Below are 25,134 nucleotides of genomic sequence, written 5' to 3'. Positions count from 1 at the left end.
GGTTAGTGACTTAGGACAAGCCACACATTCCCTCTAACTGGCCAGGAATGCAGAAGGATATGGAAGGCTATGGTAAAGAGAGAAAGACAGTGACTCCTCAAAACAAACTCCTAAAGTTAAAAAATAGTTGTTATTCATCTTCAACAACAAGTTCAAATAATTTCCTCACTTGAAGAAATGGCGTAGGACATACAGAAAATGTAACTTAATCTCTTAGGTACTTTTGCAGACTGTTTACACAATCAGCTTGTTCTTGTCGATGTCTGCTTGAGAACTTGTTTCCTTGTTATAACTCCATTAGTGCCATAGCAATGTGATTATGTGCCATTACACCGTTAATCATCTGTGACCAGTTAACGAAGTTGGACGAACTATCTAGCTTTCCCAGATTTCATCCAAACATGACATTGGTAGAATTAACTTCATAAGGCTTTTGTGAGAAATAAATGGTATGTGCAAAGTCTCTTGCATAATGCTTGGTTTATACTCACACTCGATAAAGGACAGTTATTAACAGAAGAAAGGAAGTGATAAAAATGGAGGTCTTGAGTAGTGAAATAAAAATGGTAAGGGAAGGTAAATGTATTTTGGGTCTCAAATGATAAAGAAAAGCATAGGAGTCGCTGGAACTTAGACTGTCCACCCACTGGTAGTGCTCACAACTGTCAGTTATGTGCTTGGCACTCCAGATGCACCCAAATTAGTTGCAGTGCTATATTTGCCAATTGTTTTGTTTTATTTTAGTTTCCTGAAATGAGAAGTGGTTAAAATTGCAAATTTGTTGGGTTATGGAGATATGAAGAAGGAAAGTAGTTAGAACCCTTTGTTGATTGTAAATGTCACCCAATTTGGTTTAGGAAAATATATGCTAAAATGTATGGAAACTTTAATACTTATAAACCAATAACATAATGCTAACATTGGAATACAGATTGTGAAAGTGTATTTTTATATTTTATTTATTTATGTATTTATTTGAAAGAGGGAGAGGAAAGAGAGAGAGAGAATGTGTGTGTGTGTGTGTGTGTGTGTGTGTGTGTGTGTGTGTGTGTGTATGCACTAGGCCCTCCAGCTGCTGCAAATGAACTCCAGACACATGCTCCACCTCATGCATCTGGTTTACATGGGTCCCGGGGAATTGAACCAAGGTCTTTGGCTTTGCAGGCAAGCGCCTTAACTACTAAGCCATCCCTCCAGCCCAATGTGTATTTTTCTTTTTAAGCAGAAGGTACAAGTGTAAGGAAGAACAGTGAAGTACCTACTTGAACAATAAATTAGTACACTTAAAACATAGCCAAAAAACTGACATGAGTTGAAGAGCAAATATTAATGCTTTGTGTTAACAAAATAAACATGAAACTGAATTTTAAAATCTGGGCACCACAGTGGAAATGGGGATGTTCCAGGGTATCTGTCTCTGGAGACCTCTGCTGTATGAAATCAAGTTTTACAGTCCTCAGATCTGTGGACATTACTAAGAACCCTTCAATAACATTTGTGTGGACTAATAGAATATTGCTGATTTTTAGTTCTGATACGTAAGTTCAAAAAAAAAAAACCCACCATCTGTTTCCATCACTGCATTAAAAGAAAGAACATTTAACACACACATACATGCACACACACACACACACACTTGGACAGAAGAGCATAATATAATAAATGGTTGGCTTTTTTGAGACTTCAGTAAATTTTAAGTTAAAAAACATTTCTTGAAACTGTATATAAGTCAAGACCTTTGTTATAAAAACTGCCAAGAATATTTTTAAAGCCAAAATAGGTTATTAAGACCAATCAACAAATTGTAGGGAATGGAAAGAAAAAACAGGTTATTTACGGAAAACACTATCTACATATGTACTCAAGGTACATATTTGGTGACAGAGACTTCAGCAAAGGCTGTTTCCTCAGGTCCTATCAACATCTAAGTTCTTTTTTGGTCCTCAATCTTGGGAGCCAAGTGGTACTTTAAATATCCCATGTCAGTAATTTTATACTCCACAACACAGGACATCTGCAGACATACTGAATGTTACTATAGGAGAAAGTCGAGTGGCTTTTGTAAAAAAGTTCAGGTTCCACAGTGCAAATGTTAGCTGAACTGGCTCATTCATTTCTATGGCAACAGCTTCATCCTCTTTATCCACATTACTCAGTTGTGACAACTTATTATTTCCATTTCTAAGTTCTCCACTTGCAGAAAACTTCATTCCATCTTTTGCTCAGGGTATTACAATAGCATCTCCAATATGACTGAGATCTCGGCATATATGTGCAAATTCTCCAGAAGGCATCTTGACTACGGAGCTGTAGTCTTGTTCTGGAATTCCAAGTTGCTCAACATCTAAATCCATTAACTTCATTTCAGAGTCTGAAACTTTCTCTTGATATGTTGCTTCAATACTAGTGCCAAAGTATCAGTATTATCATCAGCCCTTAGTGTAAGATGTCTTTATTGTCAGCACACACTTTATAATATGTTGAACATGCTGGTGGGGTTCACACCCATGGCCAGATTGCACAGTGGTAGGTGTAAAAGCCTTCATAGTGCAGGGTGAGCTGCACCAAGGAGACCACGCTTTGCAGGTTCATGCCACTGGAGCTGATGTCCCGGCAGGCCTTGTTGATGCGATACTTGAGCTCCTCCAGCATCTTCTTCAGGATGGAGCCCTGGACCAGGCGTGCCTCAAATATGGTCGCTAAGTTGTAAGACAGGTGGAAAAGAGAAAGGCCGAGTGGGCTTAGGCATGCTTGGTTCTTCAAGGGACAGAGCAGTGAAGACCCAACATTGGTAATGACAACTTGCTCACTGTGCCTGCAACCATTTAATAAAAGTTTGTTTGGTTTTTTGGTTTTTTGTTTTTTTGTTTTTTTTGGTCTTGTTGTAGTTTTGGTGAGGTTTTTGTTGTTTTTTGAGGTAGGGTCTCACTCTAGCTCAGAGTGACCTGGAATTCACTATGTGTAGTCTCAGGGTGGCCTTGAACTCACAGCGATCCTCTTACCTCTGCTTCACGAGTGCTGGGATTAAAGGCATGCGCCACCACATCTGGCCAAAAGGTTACTTTTTTAAATCCAGGAATGTTATATCTTTATTAAAATCTTCTTATGTTTTCCTTATTTTTCCTTCTTTTCATGTGGACTGCTAAACTAATAATTGTCCACACAGCACACAGATTTCCTTCAGATAGATTTGTAAGTCCTGATTCACCCACCTCTTAGGTGGTCAGTTCTGGGCAGCTCAGGATACTACCACTTGCACCACTACAGAAACCAACACTTTTTCCTGGACCACTTTGTGGCCCCAAGCCAATTTCTTAAAAGCATCTTTGTTACCAGTGCAGGCTGAATTGGAGAGGCAGGTTATAGATAGATAAAAAGTAAGTAGTAGATGAAATATTAAGTACTTATAATGATTAAGTACATATGATTTTATGCTATGTAGGCAAGAGTGTTTCACATTCTAGCTAAAGAAATAGAACATTGTATCTCACTGGGAATAATGCCTTTCTTCATCAGCCATTTGTTCTTAAAACAAGCCATTTATGAGGTGTGGGACTTTAAAGAGGCCAGTTTTGCTATTCCTATGAGAACTGACTTCTTTGTTACAAAATGTGAATGTTCTAGACATAGTGATTTTTTTTAAAGGTAACAGAAAAAAATACTGATATGTACAAGTCATTAAGAGTATAGTCTGTTCAATGTATGTGCTACTCAAAACACATTAAAAACTCAGTGTGGCTGAGGGAAAGGAATAAAAAAGAAAACTAAGGAAGAGAAAGATTATACCATGATCCTTTTATTATAAAGGAGCTTACAGTGTGGGCTGGAGAGATGGCTTAGCAGTTGGGTGCTAGCCTGTGAAGCCTCAGGACCCTGGTTCAAGGCTGGATTCCCCAGGACCCACTTTAGCCAGATGCACAAGGGAGCGCATGTGTCTGGAATTTGTTGGCAGTGGCTGGAGGCCCTGGCATGCCCATTCTCTCCCTCTCCCTCTCCCTCCCTCTCTCTCTCTCTCTCTCTCTCTCTCCCTCCCTCTCTCCCTCCCTCCTTCTTTCTCTCTGTCACTCTCAAATAAATAAACAAAAATAATATTTTTTTAAAAAGAGCTTACAATGTGTTTGGCTAAATTTCATACATTTAAAATTATATTAACATCTAATATTCATAAACATTTACTATTAAAAGTTAATTTTTGTTTGCTTATCACCAACATATTAACTCTGCTTTTATAATTTTGAAATATTAAATTGATATGTCTCTTGAGGGAATTAGTAAGCCATAGTTTGATTAACCAAAGTTTCACCTTTAACATAAAGTGTGTCTGTCATATGCAACTTTCCCTGGGGTGATGGGAACACATGTCTGTTCACCCCAGATAGAGCACAAACAATAGATCATTGCACAGTTTTACCAAAATCCAATTTTGGTGAACCAATGAGTTTATTAGGGTTACTTACAGAGCATGGATGTGGAAATATTTACTTACAGAAATGTGGTCAACTCAAAGGAAGCTGCATCACCATAAAGTCCCACACCATTCTGGATGGTGACCTATAAAAGCTGCATTCTCAAGTTCCCCTTCTAGTTTCCCTACTTCCTACATAAGCTAACATCTCCCAAGATCACTTGTTGCTAGGGAAAGGGCAGAAGCTAACAATGGCTGGGATTCCAGGTGAGTGTTTTGTGACACTCTCCTCCTCCAATATCATTTACCCCATTATTATTGCCTATGTACATTTCCTGTGTGCCCACCAACCAATAAAGGTCTCTGCTGTGTATGCACCTAAGCCTAACTATGAAACACATCCTAAGTGCCTCTTAATTTATATTTCCAAGGTTATAACAAAGCCCCAAGTTTATTTTAAAAATCCCAACATATTAACCTGCTCAGGAACCCCTCCCAGCTTCTCAGCAAGAGTGCTTTACATGTTTTCTCAACCCATATTCTTTCCTAAAGTAAATCTTTAATAATTTTACTCTTTGTGTCTGCTTTTCAATTTTTTGCTAAATGTGGATAAGGACTTGGATTGGAGTTCTAATCTCACTAAGAACTCAAATCCCACATCTCTGACTCAGAAATAACTTCTGCTCACATTGTAATCTTATGATGATAAGTGTGGTATGCTTCAAACATTTCCAGTAGTTGTCCTCTGCCTACCTGTCAGCAAAGAGCTTGCTGATTCCATTTAGATCATCCCTTAGACATAGGTGGGCCTGATTTGTCTCTCACTGAGAAGCCCAGGACCCCGTTTTCTCACCCAGGTTACATTATGTTCTCCCACCAGACTGTTGTATCAGGGTCTGCATAAGTGTTCATGGAGGAATTATACTGAAGAGTGGTACACCTATGTGCAAAGCCAGTGACTTATGCTGACAGCAAGTGGGAGGCATCTGCACCAAGCAACCATGCCTGTTGGTCTCCATTCTGTCCCTGTCTAGAGTTGCTTCCAGTGGCCAGAAATGAAAATCACCCCCATTTGGCTAAAATTGGAAAGTTGATCTATTATACATAAGCCTTTCTAGCAAATAGGCTCATGCTGCATGTATTCAGATTTTCCTCATTAATAGAGTAGAATTACAAATATGACATCCATTCATCCTGAGCTCCTCCCAAGGGTTCTGGTCAACAAACATTTCACTATCCTATTATGAATGAATACCTTAGCATATATAATATGAATATGGATTTCATAGGGATTGTATTAAGATCACCACTGCGGGGGGGGAGGGGCAGGCAGCTGCAGAGATGGCTTAGCGGTTAAGCCTATGAAGCCTAAGGACCCAAGTTTGAGGCTCAATTCCCCAGTACCCATGTAAGCCTGATGTGCCCATTCCCCCTCCTTCCCTCTCTCTTTCTCTCTCTCTCTCCTTCTTTCTCTGTCTGTTGCTCTCAAATAAATAAATAAAAATAAACAAAATTTAAAACAAAGATCACCACTGGGTTACATGCTCCAGTGAGAAGGCCATAAGAATTTTGGTATGTTAGTTATTTTAATGTTTTATTTATTTTAATATTTTATTTATGTATGAGAGAGCACACCAGGGCCTTCGACCACTGCAAATGAACTCCAGATGCATGGGTCACTTTATACGTCTGGCTTTACTTGGGCACTGAGGATTAAACCTGGACTGACAGGCCTTGCAAGCAAGTACTTTAACCACTGAGCAATCTCCCTAGCCCATGGGTCTGCTATTTCTGCAGGACCATAATATTGTTGAGGCATAAGGTTTGAGAGTTAAGTTTTGGGTGGAATTTTATGAGGTAATGAACTATAGAAGTCGTACACATAAGCTGAGCATATTTGAATGTTACTATTCTGGGATATATAAATATCAATAACTGGAAACAGGAAGAGAAAGACTGAACATTCCTGGGGGAAAGTCCAGGCCTCTACTTGTTTCTCCTCCCAGTTGTTGTTTTAGCCAAAGCTAAGGAAGGAGACTTTGAAAGCGCCTATCACTCCTCTCTGTGCAGTGTGGCCCAAGCCAGCCCAGGCCCAGCCTAGGGAAATATTTATCCACAACTGGAAGTTCTCAAGTGATTAGAGGAGAGAGCCTGTCCTCCGCTTGTAAAGGTATTTATAACCTTAGGGTGGTGTTTTTGAGCCCAGGTAAACCAGAGGGCCAGTTAGTTGGTTAGGACTAGGGGATGTCTCAGGAAGAGACTAGTTTAGCTTGACCAACCACAGTGTTTAAGTCCTATGAAAGATCTCCCTCCCAGGAGGGGTCCTGACTGTGGAAAAACAGTTCTTTGGAAATAGGCAAGAGATAAGAAAAACTTTCCCAGCCGGGCGTGGTGGCGCACGCCTTTAATCCCAGCACTCGGGAGGCAGAGGTAGGAGGATCGCCGAGAATTCGAGGCCACCCTGAGACTACATAGTGAATTCCAGGTCAGCCTGAGCTAGAGTGAGACCCTACCTCGAAAAACCAAAAAAAAAAAGAAAAAAGAAAAACTTTCCTGCCCTTTATACCCCTTTAGGGATCCAGTCACACTAACTCTACCCTCCTTCAGTACTTGTGCCAGACAGTGGACTTGAGGAAAGGAAGGTCAGCATGCTGTCACTCAGTTTACCTTCTTATTAGTAAACCTGAAAACATATTGTGCCAAAGAGGTGAGAATCACAGTTAAGCAGGAAACTTGTAGTTAGCCACATCTTTCCACCATTATCACAGAGGTGGAGAAGAGTGCTTGGAAATGTGGGAAGTGGATGAAGTGAAATGGAATCTTTTTGAAGTTGAAACAGCTTAAAACAAAGTAAAAGAAACTGGGCTGGAGGGATGGCTTAGCAGATAAGGTGTTTGCCTGCAAAGCCAAAGAACCAAGGCTTGATGCCCCAGGACCCATGTTAGCCACATGCACAAGAGGGTGCACATATCTGGAGTTTCTTTGCGGTTGGAGGCCCTGATATGCCCATTCTCTCTCCCTCTCCCTCTCCCTCTCCCTCTCCCTCTCCCTCTCCCTCTCCCTCTCCCTCTCCCTCTCCCTCTCCCTCTTCCTCTCTCTCTCTCTCTCTCTCTCTCTCTGTGTGTGTGTGTGTGTGTGTGTGTGTGTGTGTGTCTTTGTGTCTCTCTGTCCCTCTCTCTGTTTCCCTCTTTCTCTGTCCAATAAATAAATAAGTAAAAATTTTTAAAAAGAAGAAAGAAATAACTACATCATCTCCCAAATAAAAGCCAATCATTAAAGAGCAAAGTGAATGGATTTACTTCTATCACAGTGAAATTTTTAAACAATAGAAATTATGGATTGTTTCTTTTTTCAAATTGTTTTCTACTTATTTATTTGATGAGAGAGGAAAGAGAGAGGCAGGTAGAGCGAGAGGGAGAGAATGGGCATACTAGGGCTTCTAGCCACTGTAAAAGAACTCCATGTGCATGTGCATGTGCCACCTGTGGATCTGGCTTACATGGGTACTGGGGAATCAAACCTGGGTCCTTAGGTTTCACAGTCAAGTACCTTAACCATGAAGCTATCTCTCCAGCCCCTGATTATTTCTTTAAGAAAATATTGTGTATATTGATTGTAGGGGGACACCAGGGTATCTTTCTAATGTAAATGTGCCTATTTGGCTTTACGTGGGTGACTGGGGAATTGCACCTGGGCTGGCAGGCTTTGCAAGCAAATACCTTTAACTGCTGGGCCATCTCCTAGCCCCACTTTTTAACTTTTTTTAGTCCTATACTTAGGTTTGGTTCACCCCACTCTGATTCTGTATTTGAGCAAACACAGTGCTACTGAATGTAGCTGTAAATCTGGGCAAAATGTATCCAGCAGCTCTTTGAAAATTCTGAAAAGTAGGTGGTAGCAAGTATATGGGGAAAGGAGGTCAGAATTCAAAACAAAACCAAACTAGTATATATATTGTGTATCCTATTCTCTCATCTAAGTAGACTCACTTAGTAGCCCAAAACTTAGAAGGGCACACTGGTGTGGACAGAAAGGTCTTCAAAATAAGCCTGTACTTTCTCAGCCAAGGAACACCCTACTGAGCATAGAGTGAGTGGGGAAGTCACTGTAGTGTTTTGTTTTCTTTTGTTCTCTTCTTCCCCAGTGTGTAGTTACGGCACAGCAGCACTAAGAACTGGACAAGCACCTAAGACTATGATGGTGGAAAGCCTTTTTCCTGATGAACTGTGGTGCCAAGGAGGTGTATCTCTATTGTCATTGGTCTCTGTCTTCCTCCGTCTTGGCACCATCATATATTAAAGGCTTAAAATACCAATTAAATAACATTGTCAGAAGAGATTGTGTATGTGTGTACATGTATGTGCAGATGCATGCGTGTGAGTTAAAATTTACCCATGCACATATGGATGCCAGATGACAGTCTTGGATGTTACTCCTTCGGCTCCATCTACCTTTTTTTGAGACAGAGTCCTTGATTGGCCTGGATCTTTTCTAATTAGGCTAAACTGGCTGACCAGTGAGCTCCAGGTGTCTCCCTGCCTCTGCCTGTCCAGCACTGGGATTACAAGCATGTACCGTCATACCCAGCTTTTTTTTTTTTTAATGTGAATTCTAGAGATTGAACTCAAGTCTTCATGCTTGGTAGGCAACTATTTACTAAGTAAGCTGTCTCCTCAGCCAGAATGGAGTTGTTTTTTTTTAATGAATATGCATATGCACGATGCAAATGTGCTCATGTTGAAGTCAGAGGACAACTTTAGCTGTTTGTCCTTCTACTTTCTTTTTCAGATTTGGTCTCTGTTGTTTTGCCATAGGCTCATTGGGGTCACATATGAGTGTACCATTTTCTTGAGGTGTTATGTGCATGCTAAAAAATTGAAGTTGAGCTGTGTGGTGATTTGATTCAGGTGTCGCCCATAAACTTAGGTGTTATGAATGTTAGGTTCCCAGCTGATAGAGATTTGGGAATTAATGCCTCCTGGAGGCAGTGTATTGTTGGGGATGGGATTATGGGTGTTATAGCCAGTTTCCCCATGACAGTTTGGCACACTCTCCTGTTGCTATTGTCTACCTATGTTGGTCAGGAGGTGATGTCTACCCTCTGCTCATGCCATCATTTCCCCTTGGCATCGTGGAACTTTTCCTCGAGCCTGTAAACCAAAATAACCCTTTTTCCCCCTACAAGTTGCTCTTGGTCAAGTGTTTTCTGGCAGCAATGTGAACCTGACTGCAATAGGCTGGCAGATTTGCAAGCAAGTGTTTGTAACCATTGAGCAATCTCTTCAGCTCCTAAATTTTAATTAGATGTTAAAAAAACAGGGTTTTGCTTATTAAGTCCAGGATATCCTAAAAATTCTAATCCTCTTTCTCTGCCTCCTGAGTATATCACCACATCTGAGTGGGTTTTTTTTTTTATTGTTATTTTTGTCAGTGCTGAAGAGTCTAACCCAGGAACCTTGCACATAGTAGGTTAAGTGTTCTACCACTGAGCTATCTTCAGGCCTGAAATTATGTTACTTATATCCATTAATTTTAGCAAGACAAGAGAGAATATAAGTAAATTTTAAATTTTTATTTCAATTTATTTATTTGAGAAAGCAAGAGACAGAGGGAGAGAAAAGGCATGCCAGGGCCTCCAGCCACTGCAAATGAATTCTAGACACATGTGCCACTTTGTGCATCTGGCTCACATGGGCCTTTGGGCTTTGCAGGCAAATGCCTTAACTGCTAAGCCATCTATCCAGCCCTATAATTAAATTTTTATTTCTTGGCGTCAAGATTTTGTGGCCTTTTCTGGTTCTATGACTACTTTATTAATAAAGCTGAGTGATCTGACTTCTGTGACAGGATTTGTGGAGGAGAAACAGTATTGACTTATATACAGATGTTAGTGAATGAGCAAATGTTTGCAATAATGGAGGTGTAAAGCAAACAAAAGCCTAAATAATTTTTAATTCAAGTGCAGCAGACTCTCCTTACTATTGAAAAAGTTGTTCTGAGAGTCTCAGTGGATACCTGAAGTCACAGATGCTACAAAAACCCTAATTATACTGTTTTTCCTATATATTAGTATGATAAAGATTAATTTATAAGTTATATCCAATAATAGGTTATCAATAATATAAAATAGAATGATCATAACAATATACTGTGGCAAAATTATACTAATCTATTCTTGTATGTTCACCTAATGAAGAAACATATAGCCTGTCTTTGGCATATCTGAATGCATTGCTTATCCTTGTTCTTTGGACTATCATAAAGTGAGCAAGAACTACCTGAACACAAGGCTGTGGAACCAGAACAGTTGACCTCATAAAAAGCTACTAACTGATGCATGAGTAGTTTATGTAGATACACTGGAAATGATTCATATCCTAGGTGGAATTAAGTAGGACAGCATAGCCTCACACTACAAGTTACAGTTTTTTTAATTCTGGAATTTCTCATTTAATTCATTCAGATTGTGATTGACTATGAGTAACTAAAACCTTCAAAAGTGAAGTCATGAAAAAGTGATAACTATTTTTGGCTGTTGCTAGTTGCTGAGAATATGGTGAACACAGACATCTAAACCAGTTTCATTATGGTTAGTAGGACTAGAATGAGAGGAGACAGTAGGCACCAGTCACAGAATATGCTCAGATGTCAAGGAAGCAGCCTGTTAAAGGCACTTCCAAGCATTGTGAAGTGTATGTTACATTGAGGCTTACTCTTTCTAACAAGTGCTGTTGGGTCTATAAGAAGTGCCAATTCATGGGCTGGAGAGATGATTTAGCAGTTAAAAGCACTTGCCTGCAAAGCCCTAAGGACTCATGTTTGACTCTAAGGTCCCACTTAAGCCAGACACACACAGTGAAGCAAGCATGCAAAGTTGCATATGTGCGCAAGGGTGGGGGGCACATGCATCTTGGAGTTCTACTGCAGTGGCTGGAGGCCCTGGCATGCCAATTCTCTTCTCTCTCTCTCTCTCTCTCTCTCTTACACACACACACACACATATAAAAAGGCTTAAAACTGTGTTTACTGTACAAGTGTGAGGACCTGAGTTTGGATCCCCAGTGCCCACATAAAAGGCTGGTGTGGCTATAATCTCAGTACTGGGAAGACAGGGATAGAGAATCCCTAGATCTTATTGACCAGCTAGTCTATCTAGTTGAATCAGTGAGCTCCAGGTTCATAAGAGAACTTGTCTCAAAAAATAAGGTGCAGAGTAATGAGGAAGACACTTCTGGTGCATGCACACACACACACACACACACACACACACACACACACACACACACACAGAGAGAGAGAGAGAGAGAGAGAGAGACAGAGAGAGAAAGAGAGAGAGAGAGAGAGAGAGAGAGAGAGAGAGAGAAATCAACCTCAGATATGCCAAGCTCAGCTTGGTGATGGGAATGTCTGGCCAGTATTTCTTTTTACATTCTATCTGGACTTAATTTAAGTAAGTTTTCCCTCTCTCCCATAACTATTTTGGGAAATATTGTGGTACTTTGTTTTATGTGTGTTTACTTTTTGTTCTGCACTTAATTGGAAACACCTTGAGGTCAGAGGTTACTTCAATAGCTATGTCTTTTCCAAAACGTGGCAGTCTTTGGACCCTTCATACTTCTCCCTGATCTTATCTTAGAGAGGAGGAATGCATCCCACAGAGAGGATAACTCAGCCATAATTAAGTCAGTGATAAAGCAATTTAGTTTCTTCACTTTTGACCTTGTAACTAATTTCAACAAAAAGAGCTCTGGGTATACCTTTAAAGCAGAAGAAATACTGATAAGAATTTTGAAAAGGAATTGGGAAATAACATTCTCAGTTATATTTTAAGTATACTTGTTGCTTGCCAAATGGGGGGCATATTTGTCCCCAGGGGTTGGGACCATACAATGACTGGCTTATGATGTTGCCTCAAGACAAACACAGGTACTCTCTCCAAATGGTCAGTAGCACACCTGCAAGTTTTGGGAAGTAATATGGATGTTGTTGAATATAAATAAATTATTTTTAATAGTCAAGCAGCAATTTGTTATGGAGTAGAATGCATAGCTTGTGCAAATTTCAGAGAGTCTTTAACATATAATCTTATGTTTGACCCTGTATATATAAGGATTTTGAAAATATCCTTCCACTCTCCCCTGAAAAAGGAAGTATTAAGGAGGAGTATCTGAGATATGCTCATATGTTTAATCTAGCAGGTTGGAGGTATAACATTCACAAATCCAAATGTCATTGGGATAATAATATAATTAAGAAGGATGGTATATTAGCTTTCTGTGCCTTCACATGGCTTTATTGACATTTAGTATTAAAATAAATTTGCAGTTTTCACTTTTAATTGGAAAATGAATCTGTCTTTGTCCCTTTGCTTTTTTTTCTTTCATCATTTTTTTTTCTTCCTTTTCCTTCTCTTCTGTTTTTTGTTTGTTTATGAGATGTTTTCCAAAGCTAGCCTGGAACTCTCTGTATATTCCATTTGGCCTTGAATTTGTGATCCTCCAGCCTCAGACTCCTGAGCACTACTACTAAAGATACATACCACCATACTCAGCTCTCTCACTTTCATTTCAGCTTGTCCTTTCTTTCTCTAGATGTTGGTTAGAAGACCTAAGAAGAATAAAATAATTTATGCCATACTAGAATTTGGAATTTTGGATGTCTGCATACTTAATTTTCAAGTCCTAATCCATACTACACCTGAAGAAACCTTGGAGCTTAACATTCTTATAATAATATTTTATTAAGTGTTGTAAAATAGTAGATGTTGATACTGAGAATCAAGACACATGGTGCTTTGTCACCTGAGCAAGTCACTTCCCCCATTTGGGCTGGGGCATGATCTTCTGTCAACTGGTAATGTACTAGATAATTTACAGCATTTCTTCTGTCTCTAAAACTTTATTATTCTGTGGTCCTTATCCTCTGAGAACTGATCTGATCAAAAGAGTATTGAGAAGTGCTGTAAGTAGCAGAACAGCCAGAGTCCTCATGCTAGGCTGATATTCTGATATTCAAAGGGATAACAAATGCATTTTCTCTTAAAATATTTTCTTTCCTTGCCTACACTGTGTTGCATCTAATCCAACATTACCTTGAACTTGTTTATTCCTTCATTACAAAAATACACTTAACTCAGTAAATCCTGAGATATAGAAGCCTTGAAAACTTTAGAACTTTCTGTTTTGAAACTGCTTTTGTTGAATTTATATTTTGTGTCTTATCAGCTTTTGTACAACCAGAAAATCTGATCTATTACTGTTGCCATGGTATTTCTGTTTAGAGATTTTTTTCTTTCTTTTTCTGTTTTTTTAAAATATTTCTTTATTAATTTGAGAGAGAATGGGCACACAGGGGCCTCCTATCACTACAAACGAACTCCAGACACATGTGGCATTGTGCATTTGGCTTTACGTGGGTACTGAGGAATCAAATCAGCCTATCAAACTTTGCAAACAAGTTTCTTTAACTACCTAGCCATCTCTCCTGGTCTCCCACTTTTTAAAAAATATTTTATTTTTATTTATTAGAGACAGAAAGAGGGGTTGAAAGAGAGAGAATGAGCCATGCCAGGGCCTCTAGACACTGCAGATGAACTCCAGACGTATGCGCCGCCACATGCATCTGGCTTATGTGGGACCTGGAGAATTGAACCAGGGTCCTTAGACTTCACAGACATGCACCTTTCCTGCTAAGCCATCTCTCCAGCCCTGGTCTCCCACTTTTTTGTTGCTCTTGTTTGTGTGTTTTTCTAAAATTAAATTCTCAATTTGAACTAATAGTCCACCTTGGCCAGTACTCCAAATGTCAGGCTACTGCAATGGTTTTTTTTTGTTTTGTTTTTTTTTGTTTTTTGTTTTGTTTTGTTTTGTTTTTTTAAGTCTAGGCAAGTAGTGTTAGGTATTTGTGACACTCCTGAAAACTATCTTCTCTCTCTCCCTTCTTGCCTCCCTTCCTTCCACTGCTGGTACTTGAACCAGGGTCTAGTGTAAGCTACCACTCAACTACATCCCCAGTCAGAAATGCATTTCTGATAATATCTTGATATTTCATGCTGGAAATTTTACATAGTATTTTCATGAAATGGAAATAGTTTTTTACATTCTTTTGCTTTCTCTCTTCCATGACTAAACATTCTGCACTTACTTGCTTTCTCACAATAGGCTTTTCTTAATAACTATTTTTTCCCTTTGGATATTGCCATGGTTTGATTCAGGTGTCCCCTTAACATAAGTGTTCTGAATGCTAGGTTCCCAGCTGATGGAGATTTGGGAATTAATGCCTCATGGAGACAGTGTATTGTTGGGGGCAGACTTATGGGAATTATAGCCAGTCTCCCCTTGCCAGTGTTTGGCACACTCTCCTGTACCTGTTGTCCACCTGATGTTGGCCAGGAGGTGATGTCCGCTCTGTGCTCATGCCATAATTTCCCCCTGCCGTCATGGAGCTTCCCCTTGATTCTGTAAGTCAAAAAAATCCCTATTACCCACAAGCTGCTCTTGGTTAGGTAATTTCTGCTAGCAATGTGAACCTGACTGCAACACATATATTGTATGCCTCTTTTCAGATGAACCTCCTCATTCAACATCAGTGACATCACTCTGTAAAAATGTATGTCTTTTCTCTATCAATTTAATGTTCTTCAGAATCTTATCCAATCTGATTATCTCTTTTATCTTGTTAATATACTTCATATAAATCCATCCATCTTGCCCAAGCTAGACAAACTACCAGCCTTTTTCCTAAACACCTTGAACTTCCTAACCCCATTGTTATGACCCTTGTGCTGATCTGCGTGGAAAGATATCCCAATCATTTCTACCAACTTTGTGCAGCCACCTCAAATACTTCTTTCTTCTCTATTATCTTCACTGATCTGCTTTGATGACTCTTATATCAGAAATGGCCATCTTTCTTTGTTCTCATGGTATAATTTCTGTCTATCCTTAATGACTCAGATATAAATCTAAACTATATGGATAAAAGACATACCTCATATTTACCTGAGCAACAAACATCATAAACATATTGGACTAAATAATATTCATTGACTTTTAAATAAGATATTGTTATAAACTGGGAAATTTTTTTTACCTTATTGGTGTGTTCTTACAAACAAAAAAAAGCAATAATATCAATGTTTCTGAGTGGTGATGGGAGGCACAGAATCCCCTTAGAAGTCCTTATTATCAACATGCTTTCCTGTCTACCTATGTTCCAAAAGATTAGCAATAATTATGTTTGAAGAGGGTGAAGATCATGTAGGTGTTTCTTAGGGATGAGACTTACTACTGGGTGGTATAAATACTGAGTAAAATTCATGGCAAATAGAGGTTGTCCACTCGAAATTTTCTTGAACCACCTTTTTTTTTTTTTTTTTTTTTTTTTTTTTGCTTGCTCTCTTTACTTCCCAGAATGAATGCTTGGGCCTCCCTTCCTTGGCTCCTGCTTCCTCCCTCCTGTCATCCCTTCCTTTAGCATGTGTTCATTCAATGATGAGGCAATATACTTTAACACAAAATATGCTAAATCTCCCTCTTCATAGAGCTTATGATACAGTATGGCATAGGATGTCCTTTCTCTTTTTCTCTCATCTGTCAAATTCTAGTAGTTTGCCCTTTTCTGGTTCTTCTAAATGTTTGTGATCTACCTGTGCCTCCATTTGACTAATACTGTTTTGTATTCTTTGTACTTAAATGTGAATATTATATTTCCTTCAGTGCATTTACAAACATATTGGAAGGTAGAGACCTTCTCCACTCCTCATTTTAAAAGTCTGTACAGGCTGAAGAGATGGCTTAGCAGTTAAGTGCTTGCCTGTGAAGCCTAAGGACCCCAGTTCGAGGCTCGATTCCCCAGGGTCCACGTTAGCCAGATGCACAAGGGGGCATACACATCTGGAGTTCGTTTGCAGTGGCTGGAAGCCCTGGTGTGTCCATTCTCTCTCCCTCTTTCTCTCTCAAATAAATATAAGTAAACAATTTTTTTAAAAAGTCTATGCACCAATTTATATACCTTGAGTTATGGACAATGTACTTGTACTTAAATTCCTCAAGTATCTGTAGGGCATAACAGTCAGACACCCAGTAAATATTTTTTTTAATTTGATTTATTAGTTTTCTTTTCATCAAATACAGGCAGTTTGGTACCATTGTTTAGGCTCAACACAAGCCCACTCTACAATATCAAGCTATTACCAGTAAATATTTTTGATTGATTTAATGGTATTTATTACTTTCTACTTCTTCAAGTACAGCAGCTCTAAGATTGCACTGGACCATTTAACAACCAAGTATATATTACAATTCTGCATGATTATATAACTAATGCTGCTACAATTTAATCTTCTGCCAACAAACCAGTCAAGTGCCAAGTACCACTTCTCTTCACACCTCGTCAACTGAGCTGGTCACCAGTGGGATTCTCTAGATGATGTTTGTAAATCTTTATTATAATGGTGAAGTTGCTGATAAAAGAAGCAGGGGGAAGACAGGGGAGGAGAACTGCTAATTATGGCTGGAATTAGTCCTTGACCTTCCCCTCTCACTGCTTTCTAAAACTTGGAAGTGTCTTTCTTGCCTTTATTTCTGAGTTGAAGTTAATAGGTGTCCACCATAAACCTATCTTCATATTAGTAGGGCAGCAAGAAAATCTGGTGTTTATTTTGACTGGTCTTTTGTACTTGTTTATATGGCCACTTAATGAAAGTCATTAGAGGCCAGAGGGCAGCAGAAGTCCTCGAACCAGACAAAGGTACTGACCTGCAGTTGAAGGAATTCAGCCAGTGACCTTTATCATAATTGGCCCTATGTTCCATATGAGAAGTTGGCTTTGATTTTAATTATTTTAGAAAATGGCTTCTTAAATGTTTCCAATAGTTATTTTATTACAATAATTGAGAAGTTTGTATGATACTTAAAACCCAGGCATTAGAACCAGCTTTCCAGGATTCAGATCCTGCTGCTTACTTACCAGCTGTGCCACCTTGAGGAAGAGTTAATCCCTTTTTGAAAATTGGAATCTCACAGTACTTACCTTCAGGATTCCCATAAGGACTAGATGTTTCTATCAATGAGCAGAATAGACCCATATAAAGATGGCAAAAATGTGTACCTTCAAGTATTAGAAAATCTGAATACATTTTTATTTGTAATTTTCTAACTCTTTGAATACTTGTACTGTTTTCTGCACTCACTATTGTAATCTTATGTATATCACAGAAGAACATTGAATCTTTAACTGTCAAGAGGTGGTACAATGACCTAGCCTTTCCCAAAGGGTCTTAAGTTGCCAGGGATAAAGTTAGCTGTATTCAGACCTTGATTTATTTGTCATGCAGTGACATCATTGCATTCTTAAGTTACAAGTGTTTATAAGGTATGCTTTCTGACCTTACAGTGATCAGATTATGCCTGATAAGATCAGGATGTTGTACTTTCTCATTGCTGTGACCAAACACTTGACAAAAGCAACTTGAGGAAGCAATGGCTTGTTTGAGGGTTCAGTACATCATGACAGGAAAGGCATGGTGACAGGAACATGAAGTGGCTGGTCATTGTGTTCACAGTCAAGGTGTGAGAGAGAATATGAATATTAATGCTATTGCTGAGTTTGATTTTTCCAACCCATGGGAAGGTGATGCCATATTCAAGGTAGGTCTTCTTTATTCAGGCAAATCTCTTGGGAAATGCACAGAGTCATGCCCAGAAGTGTGTCTCTCAGATAACTCTAAATGCAGTCAAGTTGACAATGAGTATTAGCCATCACAGATGAAATACATGCATTTGGGTGAATTTATAACTAAGGATCCAGTCAAGCTCAGAGAATTGAACTTAGAGGTGCTTCGGCAGGTAGCGCTGGTGCTCCGGGTATAGCACAGATGAGACCATCAGGGATAAGTGAAAAGAGGAAGCAAAACACTGAACCAGGGGAAAAGCAAGACTAAACCCTTTCTAATTAAGCTGATACGGCTATAATGTGTGAGGATTTTGACAGTCCATAGAATAATAATACATGAAGCACCATCTGATTTACTAATAGCTATAGTGTGGGATTGACAGTGGCACACTAAACCAAAAACCTACTATGTTCTTAGACTACCTGTAATAAAGACTAGTCTGTAACAAAGGCATGTACTACTGCTGGTATCCACAGCATGCTAAGAGGGAGTTTGATAGGTGAGATCAGTAGAGAACCCATGGGGTTCAAGGTTTCAAAGTGCCAGAGAGGATCTATTTTAAGTAGCATTCAAATCAAATCTATCAATTGGCCAACAAATACATACATAGTCTGAATGCTTGCTGGTTATCCCCAATTACAGGCAGCTCCAGAAAAGTTACAAGTTCCCATTTGTAGCTACTGGAGACAGAAGATAGTTAGTTTATTCTGTCTCCCAAGGGCAGACTGGGAATCATTTTAAAGTAATGACAGGAGAGGTTGACTAGGGTGTGCTTGGCTTGGAACAGGCTCTGAATTCTATGGTTGGAGGTATTTGTAAATGACAGAATCACAGAAGTAACAAGTGGAAATGATTCTTGTGGGACTTGAGTTTAGGATGATCTTCCAGGTGTAATGGCTTAAATTTATAATCCCAGCACTGAGGAAGCTGAGAGAGGAAGGTTGTAGTAAGTTGGAAGCCGGCCTGTACCTCAGAGTGAAATTGTATCTCAAAATACTAGGGAAAAATAGTAGAGAAAGGGAGGGAGAGAGAAAGAAGAAAATTGGAAGGCCTCCTTATTATGTGTTTATACTTCCTAGCTTCAGTTGCACCTCCCCTTTGTAGCTTAGATCCTGTTTCCATGAGGCTATGAGTGACTTTGCTATACAAACATATCTGCTGCACAGATCTATCTGGCTTCTGAGTATGGGACAATTGATGGGTATCTATCTGGTTCCTGAGGTGAGAATGATGATAACTGTTTTGGTGTTACTCTGGCAGCATTTGGGCAATATTACTGCCAGTATTAATAGAATTCAATCCCTCCTTAATTTTTTTCCTTCTTGACTCTATTTTTCTTTCACATGCATGTGTTATGTATATTTGTCCTTATGTATATGAGTGCACTAATTTGCTTAGGTTTGTGTGTGTGTGTGCATTTTATGCAGTGCTTGTGCATGGGGAGGCCAGAAGTTGATGTCATGTGTATCCTTAATAGCTCTCTACTTATTTTTGAAAATGTTTATTGAAACTAGAGCTTACTGATTTGGCTAGAATAGCTGGCCAGAGAGCCTCAGGGATTCCCTCACCTTTCCAGCACTGGGATTACAGGCATTTGCTACCATGCACGGCTTTCATGTGGGTACTCAGAGTCCTAACTTCAGTCCCAGTGCTTGTATGACATGCACTTTACTGGCTGAGCCATCTCCTCAGCCCCTTTCTTTGGGATGTGTATGTTTTTTCAGTGCTTCTGCTGCTACTGGGTTGGATGTATGTGTGTATGTATCATTCTTTGTGTGTGCATACAGTAAATGCATGAGTTATTCAGTCTGTGTTAATAATGAGCTTGTTACAAATGGTGCAGTGAAAAAGACATTTTTGCCTACTTAGGTAATTGATTTTTTTGCCTTACTAATCTTAAACATAGAATTTCTTTTAAGAACAAAACCAGATGAAGCAGCAACATTAATAAGTAAATAAATCCTATGACTCCTACCAGTTGTGTTGTAAGCTTGGGAGAACCTCACGCTGAGAATGAGTTCCTGACATAGTGACCTCATTCCCAACGCTGCCTTTCTTGGCAGACCTGTGCTGGCTGCCCAGGCTGCAAGGCTTGTAGGGATGATGAGACCTGTGCTTGCAAAGACTTGTATGGTAACTGGAATTCATGACAAATTGTTTGCTGCAGCTACTAAACTTTGGTGCAGTGTATTGTAGAATGGCCTATTTTACACGGGTGGGGAGACTCATCGTTGGTGACAATGAAATGCCTGCCTTAACAAAACAAAACAAAAGAGGAAAATGTGTCAGGTCTATAATTCTGTATTGGTGATTTAATGTGTGTGTTCTTCCTTCAAGCATCTGGAAGTATGTGCCCTTTTTACTGTTTTAACAAAATAACCAGAACTAACACATGCATGGGCACCTGGGTCCCTTGGAGAGGAGGCTGTGCTCCTTGCAGTCCTGCACCTGGGCTCCTTCCCCATCCAAGTCTTCAAACTGCACAAACAAAAGAGCTAACAGACACACACAGACTGTAGCTTTTCTTGGAGCAATGACTCATCAGCTCACAAAGGATTCTGGGCAGGGTAGTGAGAAGTCAGGTTGGCTGCTCCATCTCTATGACTTCATTTTGCAGAGAAGAATCCAAAGAGGAGTGACACTGCAGATTCCCAAAGCACTGCAGTGGGATATTAGCTCAGTACAGTGGCTGTGATGTTTGGGCTTGAGAAAGAAAAAAAAAAAGAAGATAGAATGGGCACACCAGGGCCTTTAGCTACTACAAACAAACTCCAGACATATGCGCTACCTTGGCATCTGGCCCTATGTGGGAACTGGGGAATTGAACCTGCGTCCTTTGGCTTTGCAGGCAAGTGCCTTAACCGCTAAGCCATCTCTCCAGCCCTTTAGCTAGCTTTTGAACTGAACTTATTATAGCATCTCAAGTCCTGAATTGTATGGATTGCTAAGAAAGAATTTTGCAGCTCATTTTTTTAAAACTATATCTGGCAAGGCAAAGTACTAGATTCTTATTGTGTTTCATAGGCCTGCAGTAGCCAGTCTGAAATGCTCATTGAAGATCCTGTTACTTGAAAGTTTACTCTCTCTTCTTATTACAGATACTAGGACGTCCATTTCTGTTACTGGCTCCTTCTTGGGCTTGGTTGCGTGTCCCTAGCATGCACCAGCCTTTAGCATCAAAGCTACCTGAGGGATGGAGCCAGTCCAGAAAGGGTCAGGTAGGTCCCCCTGTTTTTATTTCAAGAGTTGTATGCAAAGAAATATGGTAATATGTTAACACCATGTGATGGAGAAAAGCTGTACTCTGAAAACTGGTCTTTCTTCAGCCTGCCTCTCTCTCAGACAGTCCAGGTGTTCCAGTGAAGTTTGCCTACTGCATGTGACATGGCAGCATGAGCTCTCATCACATCAGATCTGAAAGTCAACAGCCAGAGGATTTGATACTAGGATGCAATTGAAGCACATTTCCATCAGCAGTATCTCTTTCACTCCACAATGGGAGGCATTCAGTAAACATTACTTGAAGTTTTCTACCTTAATTAACATATTCCTTGAAATGTAGTTTATTTGGCTTGCATCCCACATGCAGCATGCTAAAATAAAGAGAGCCTGATTTACATGCTCAGGGATGGCTTCCAAGACTAGATAGAATCTTAATGAGGCTGCTTATTGATACTGACTACTAAGGAAGTAAGCATATTTCATTAGAGTCTGTTTTAGGATTTTAATGTTAATATACTGAACTGTTTTCTTACAACATGCATTGATTGTTCACACAAAAACTTAAAAAAAAAAATAATAGTGGAATGGTGAATGGGAAAAATACATCCCATGCTTCATTGCCAAAGTGAAGCATGGCATATCTGAAAACGTGATTTTTGCCGCCGCCTCAAATGCATAGTTTCAGTGCTAGAGATATTTCTCAGTGTGTTGAATCCTTTATGTAATTTAGAGGAATAATTGGAACATTTTAAAATTATGCATCTCTATATTGATGAACCTCCTTGAACATCTCCTTTCTCTTTGCATCATTCTTCCACAGAGGAAAAGAAAGCGTGTTTCTTATTTTCATTGTTAAGGTTGTTTCTGTACATAGTACTTTGTGTCTTATAAATACAGTCAGGGGCTGGGGAGATAGCTTAGTGCATAGATCCCTCGCAATACAACTCTATGTCCGAGTTCTGATCAACAGACACCCCATAGAAGCTTGAAATTATGTCTGATTTCTGTAATCTTGGTGATTCCATGAAGAGAAAAGAAGTAGAGACAGGAATATTTCCTGGAATATGGAATAGTGAACAACAAGAGACCCTGCCTGAAAGCAAGGTGAAAAGCAAGCATACCTGTACACACACACGCACGCGCGCACGCACACACACACACACACACACACACACACATATGAATAAATAAATATTTTTGAACAGTAAAGTTGATGGAATTAGTTTCAAAGGATATTTGGTCAGGGGAAACATAGTATGTTATGAATATGAATTACCTGTATACCCCACCAGTTCTACTCATTCTTAGAGACCCTACTCAGAATCTTTCTTCCACATAAATTCACCCAGTGGGTCAGATTACCCCAATGGGAGATCATTTTTTTTCATAGTTTCCATTACATATATTAATTGTATTTGAGATACATACACACACACATATGTAAATCTGGGAACCATTATGAAAAAAACACCATATTTATTTTCCTAAGACTGGCTTAATTTGTTGGATATTATTATCTCTAATTGTATCTATTTTCCTGCAAATTACATGACCTTGTTCTTTGTTGCTGAAAGTATATGTGTGTGTGTATCACATTTTCTTTATTTCTCTGTTGTTGGATACCTAGTTGATTCTATAACTTAGCATTGTAAATAGTGCAACAATAAACATTGATGTTCAAATATCTCTGTGGTATGTTAACTTGGAGCCCTTTGGGTAAATACTCAGGAGTGGTACAGTTGGGTCATATCAAGTTTTTGAGAAATCACAATACTAATTTGCATAGTGGCTAGACTAGTTTACATGCCTACCATCTGTGTTTAATTTCATTTCATTAGTCCATTTATTGATTGGGTTGCTTGATTTCTTGTTTAGTTTTTTAAGTTTCTTCTATTCTTGGGTGTTATGCCTCTGCCCAACTTATAGCTACTAAATATTTTCTCTGGGATGTCTGTTTAATCATAAGCTATTTGCTGAGCAGAACCTTTCTTAATTTCATGAGATCAAGCTTGTTAATTGTTAGTATTATTTCCTGAGTGACTAAAGTTCTGTTCTGAGGTCACTTTTGCTTTTTGGATCATTTTTGTTTGTTTCTTTGTTTTGGTTTGATTTAGTTTTTTGAGTCAGGGTCTCATGTAACCAAGGCTGGTCTTGAACTCCTGATCCTCCTGCTTCCACTTACCAAGTGCTAGGATTATAGGTATGTGCCACCATGTCCAACCAGGAGGTCATTTTTTACTTACTCTTTGTTGCTTCCATCGTAAAATCTGTTAAACATGTATTTTTCTTATGTGGCCCTAAGGATGTTTTGAACATTGATTTGAGTATTTTATGATAGCTTATATTTTCACATATGTGTGTATCTTGTTTTGCTAACTAAATTGTAAACTCACTAAAGGCAGGCATAAAGATCTATGCCTTGGTTTGGAGAGATGACTTAGCAGTTATGGCACTTGCCTGTGAAGCCTAAGGACCAGGTTTGATTTCCCGGTACCCACATAAGCCAGATTCACAAGGAGGCGAATGCCTCTGGAGTTCATTTGCAGTGGCTCGACGCCCTGGCACACCCATATTCATTTTCTCTCCCTCTCTCCCTCTCTTTCTCTCTCTCTCTCTCTCTCTCTCTCTCTCTCCCTCCCTCTCTCTCTCTCTCTCCCCCTCATAAATAAATAAATAAAATATTTTAAAAGATTGACACCTTTTTCCACAATTTATATTGCTTCTGTATTCCCTACATGTGTAAACTACTCAATAAATAGTTAATTAAAGGAAAGCAATTTTGATGGAACTAGAGAATATCATATTAAGTGAAATAAGAATGTAGAAAAAATAGTAAGTGTTCCCATGAATTAGTAGAAGGTAAAAAAAAAAATCAGTCTTAGAGAGAAAAAGATGGAATAGTGGTTACTGGGAAAGTAGTGGATACTAGCAAAAGAAGAGGGGAGGAGGGATGGAGAGAGGTTTTACAATGAGTGCCAAAATGCCGTTGGATGGGGGGAAATATTCCTAGTATTCTACAGCAAAATAGAGAACAGCCTATAACAATTTATGGTAAATTCAAAAGAACTATAAAAGAAAAATCTCATGTTTCACAACACACAGATATGGTTTGAGGAGATTGAAATGCTGACTCCTCAGATTTTATTGTTACACACTGGAAATCCATGTATCAGCTTATCATAAATGTCCTATAAATATGTCAAATTTGCTTTTTATTTGCGTGTGTGCACGTGCGCGCGCGTGCGTGCGTGTGCGCGCCTTCCAACCTTCTTTTTAAAATAGCCCTTTGCTGCTGGTTGCAATTAAGGGCCTAGTTTTAAAATTTTGAAATCAGTGACATTTAAAGCAAACTGGTAAAAGTGCCTTTTTTTCCTTTCATTTTTTGAGGTAGGGTCCTACTCTAGCTCAGGCTGACCTGGCATTCACTATGTAGACTCAGGGTGGCCTTGAACTTACGGTGTTCCTCCTACTTCTGTCTCCTGAGAGCTGGGATTAAAGGTGTGCACCACCACGCCAGGCACAAAAGTGCCTTTTTTAATACCAATTTTCCTTCATATTTCAATAGGAAGATGGGCACATCAAAGACAGTAATCTGATTTTCAAGGAAGCATAGCAGCATGTGAGCTAATACTTGTCATATGCTCTGCCCCTTCTCCACCACCTTGCATAAAGGTGTGGTCTTCAAGGCTACGTAGGACAGAAATATGTTCTTTTCTATAACATCTTATTTGAAAACAAAAATATCATAGGAGGTCTGGAGAGATGGCTTAGTAGTTAAGACAGTTGCCTGCAAAGCCAAAGAACCTATGTTCAATTCCCCAAGACCCATGTA

The 25,134-nt window shown here is 39.3% G+C and overlaps 1 protein-coding gene and 1 pseudogene across 5 annotated transcripts in view; one reads left to right on the top strand and one right to left on the bottom strand.

Annotated features, from left to right (window-relative positions):
- Positions 1 to 25,134, top strand: part of Stox2 (storkhead box 2) — a 258,791-nt gene that overhangs the window by 202,088 nt on the left and 31,569 nt on the right. The window contains exon 1 of one of the 5 annotated variants that reach the window (XM_045141919.1): positions 21,176 to 21,298. The exons of the other annotated variants lie outside the window; for them this stretch is intronic. Within the exon in view, the coding sequence (XP_044997854.1) occupies positions 21,274 to 21,298 (25 nt within the window). The 5' untranslated portion in view covers positions 21,176 to 21,273. Of the gene's footprint in view, positions 1 to 21,175; positions 21,299 to 25,134 lie in introns of those variants that run through there. 5 annotated transcript variants of the gene reach the window in all.
- LOC105944621 lies at positions 1,925 to 21,240 on the bottom strand (annotated as a pseudogene).

Source organism: Jaculus jaculus, chromosome 1 (genome assembly GCF_020740685.1).
Source record: "Jaculus jaculus isolate mJacJac1 chromosome 1, mJacJac1.mat.Y.cur, whole genome shotgun sequence".
NCBI lineage: Eukaryota > Metazoa > Chordata > Mammalia > Rodentia > Dipodidae > Jaculus > Jaculus jaculus.
This window is presented reverse-complemented; position numbering and strand designations above follow the sequence as displayed.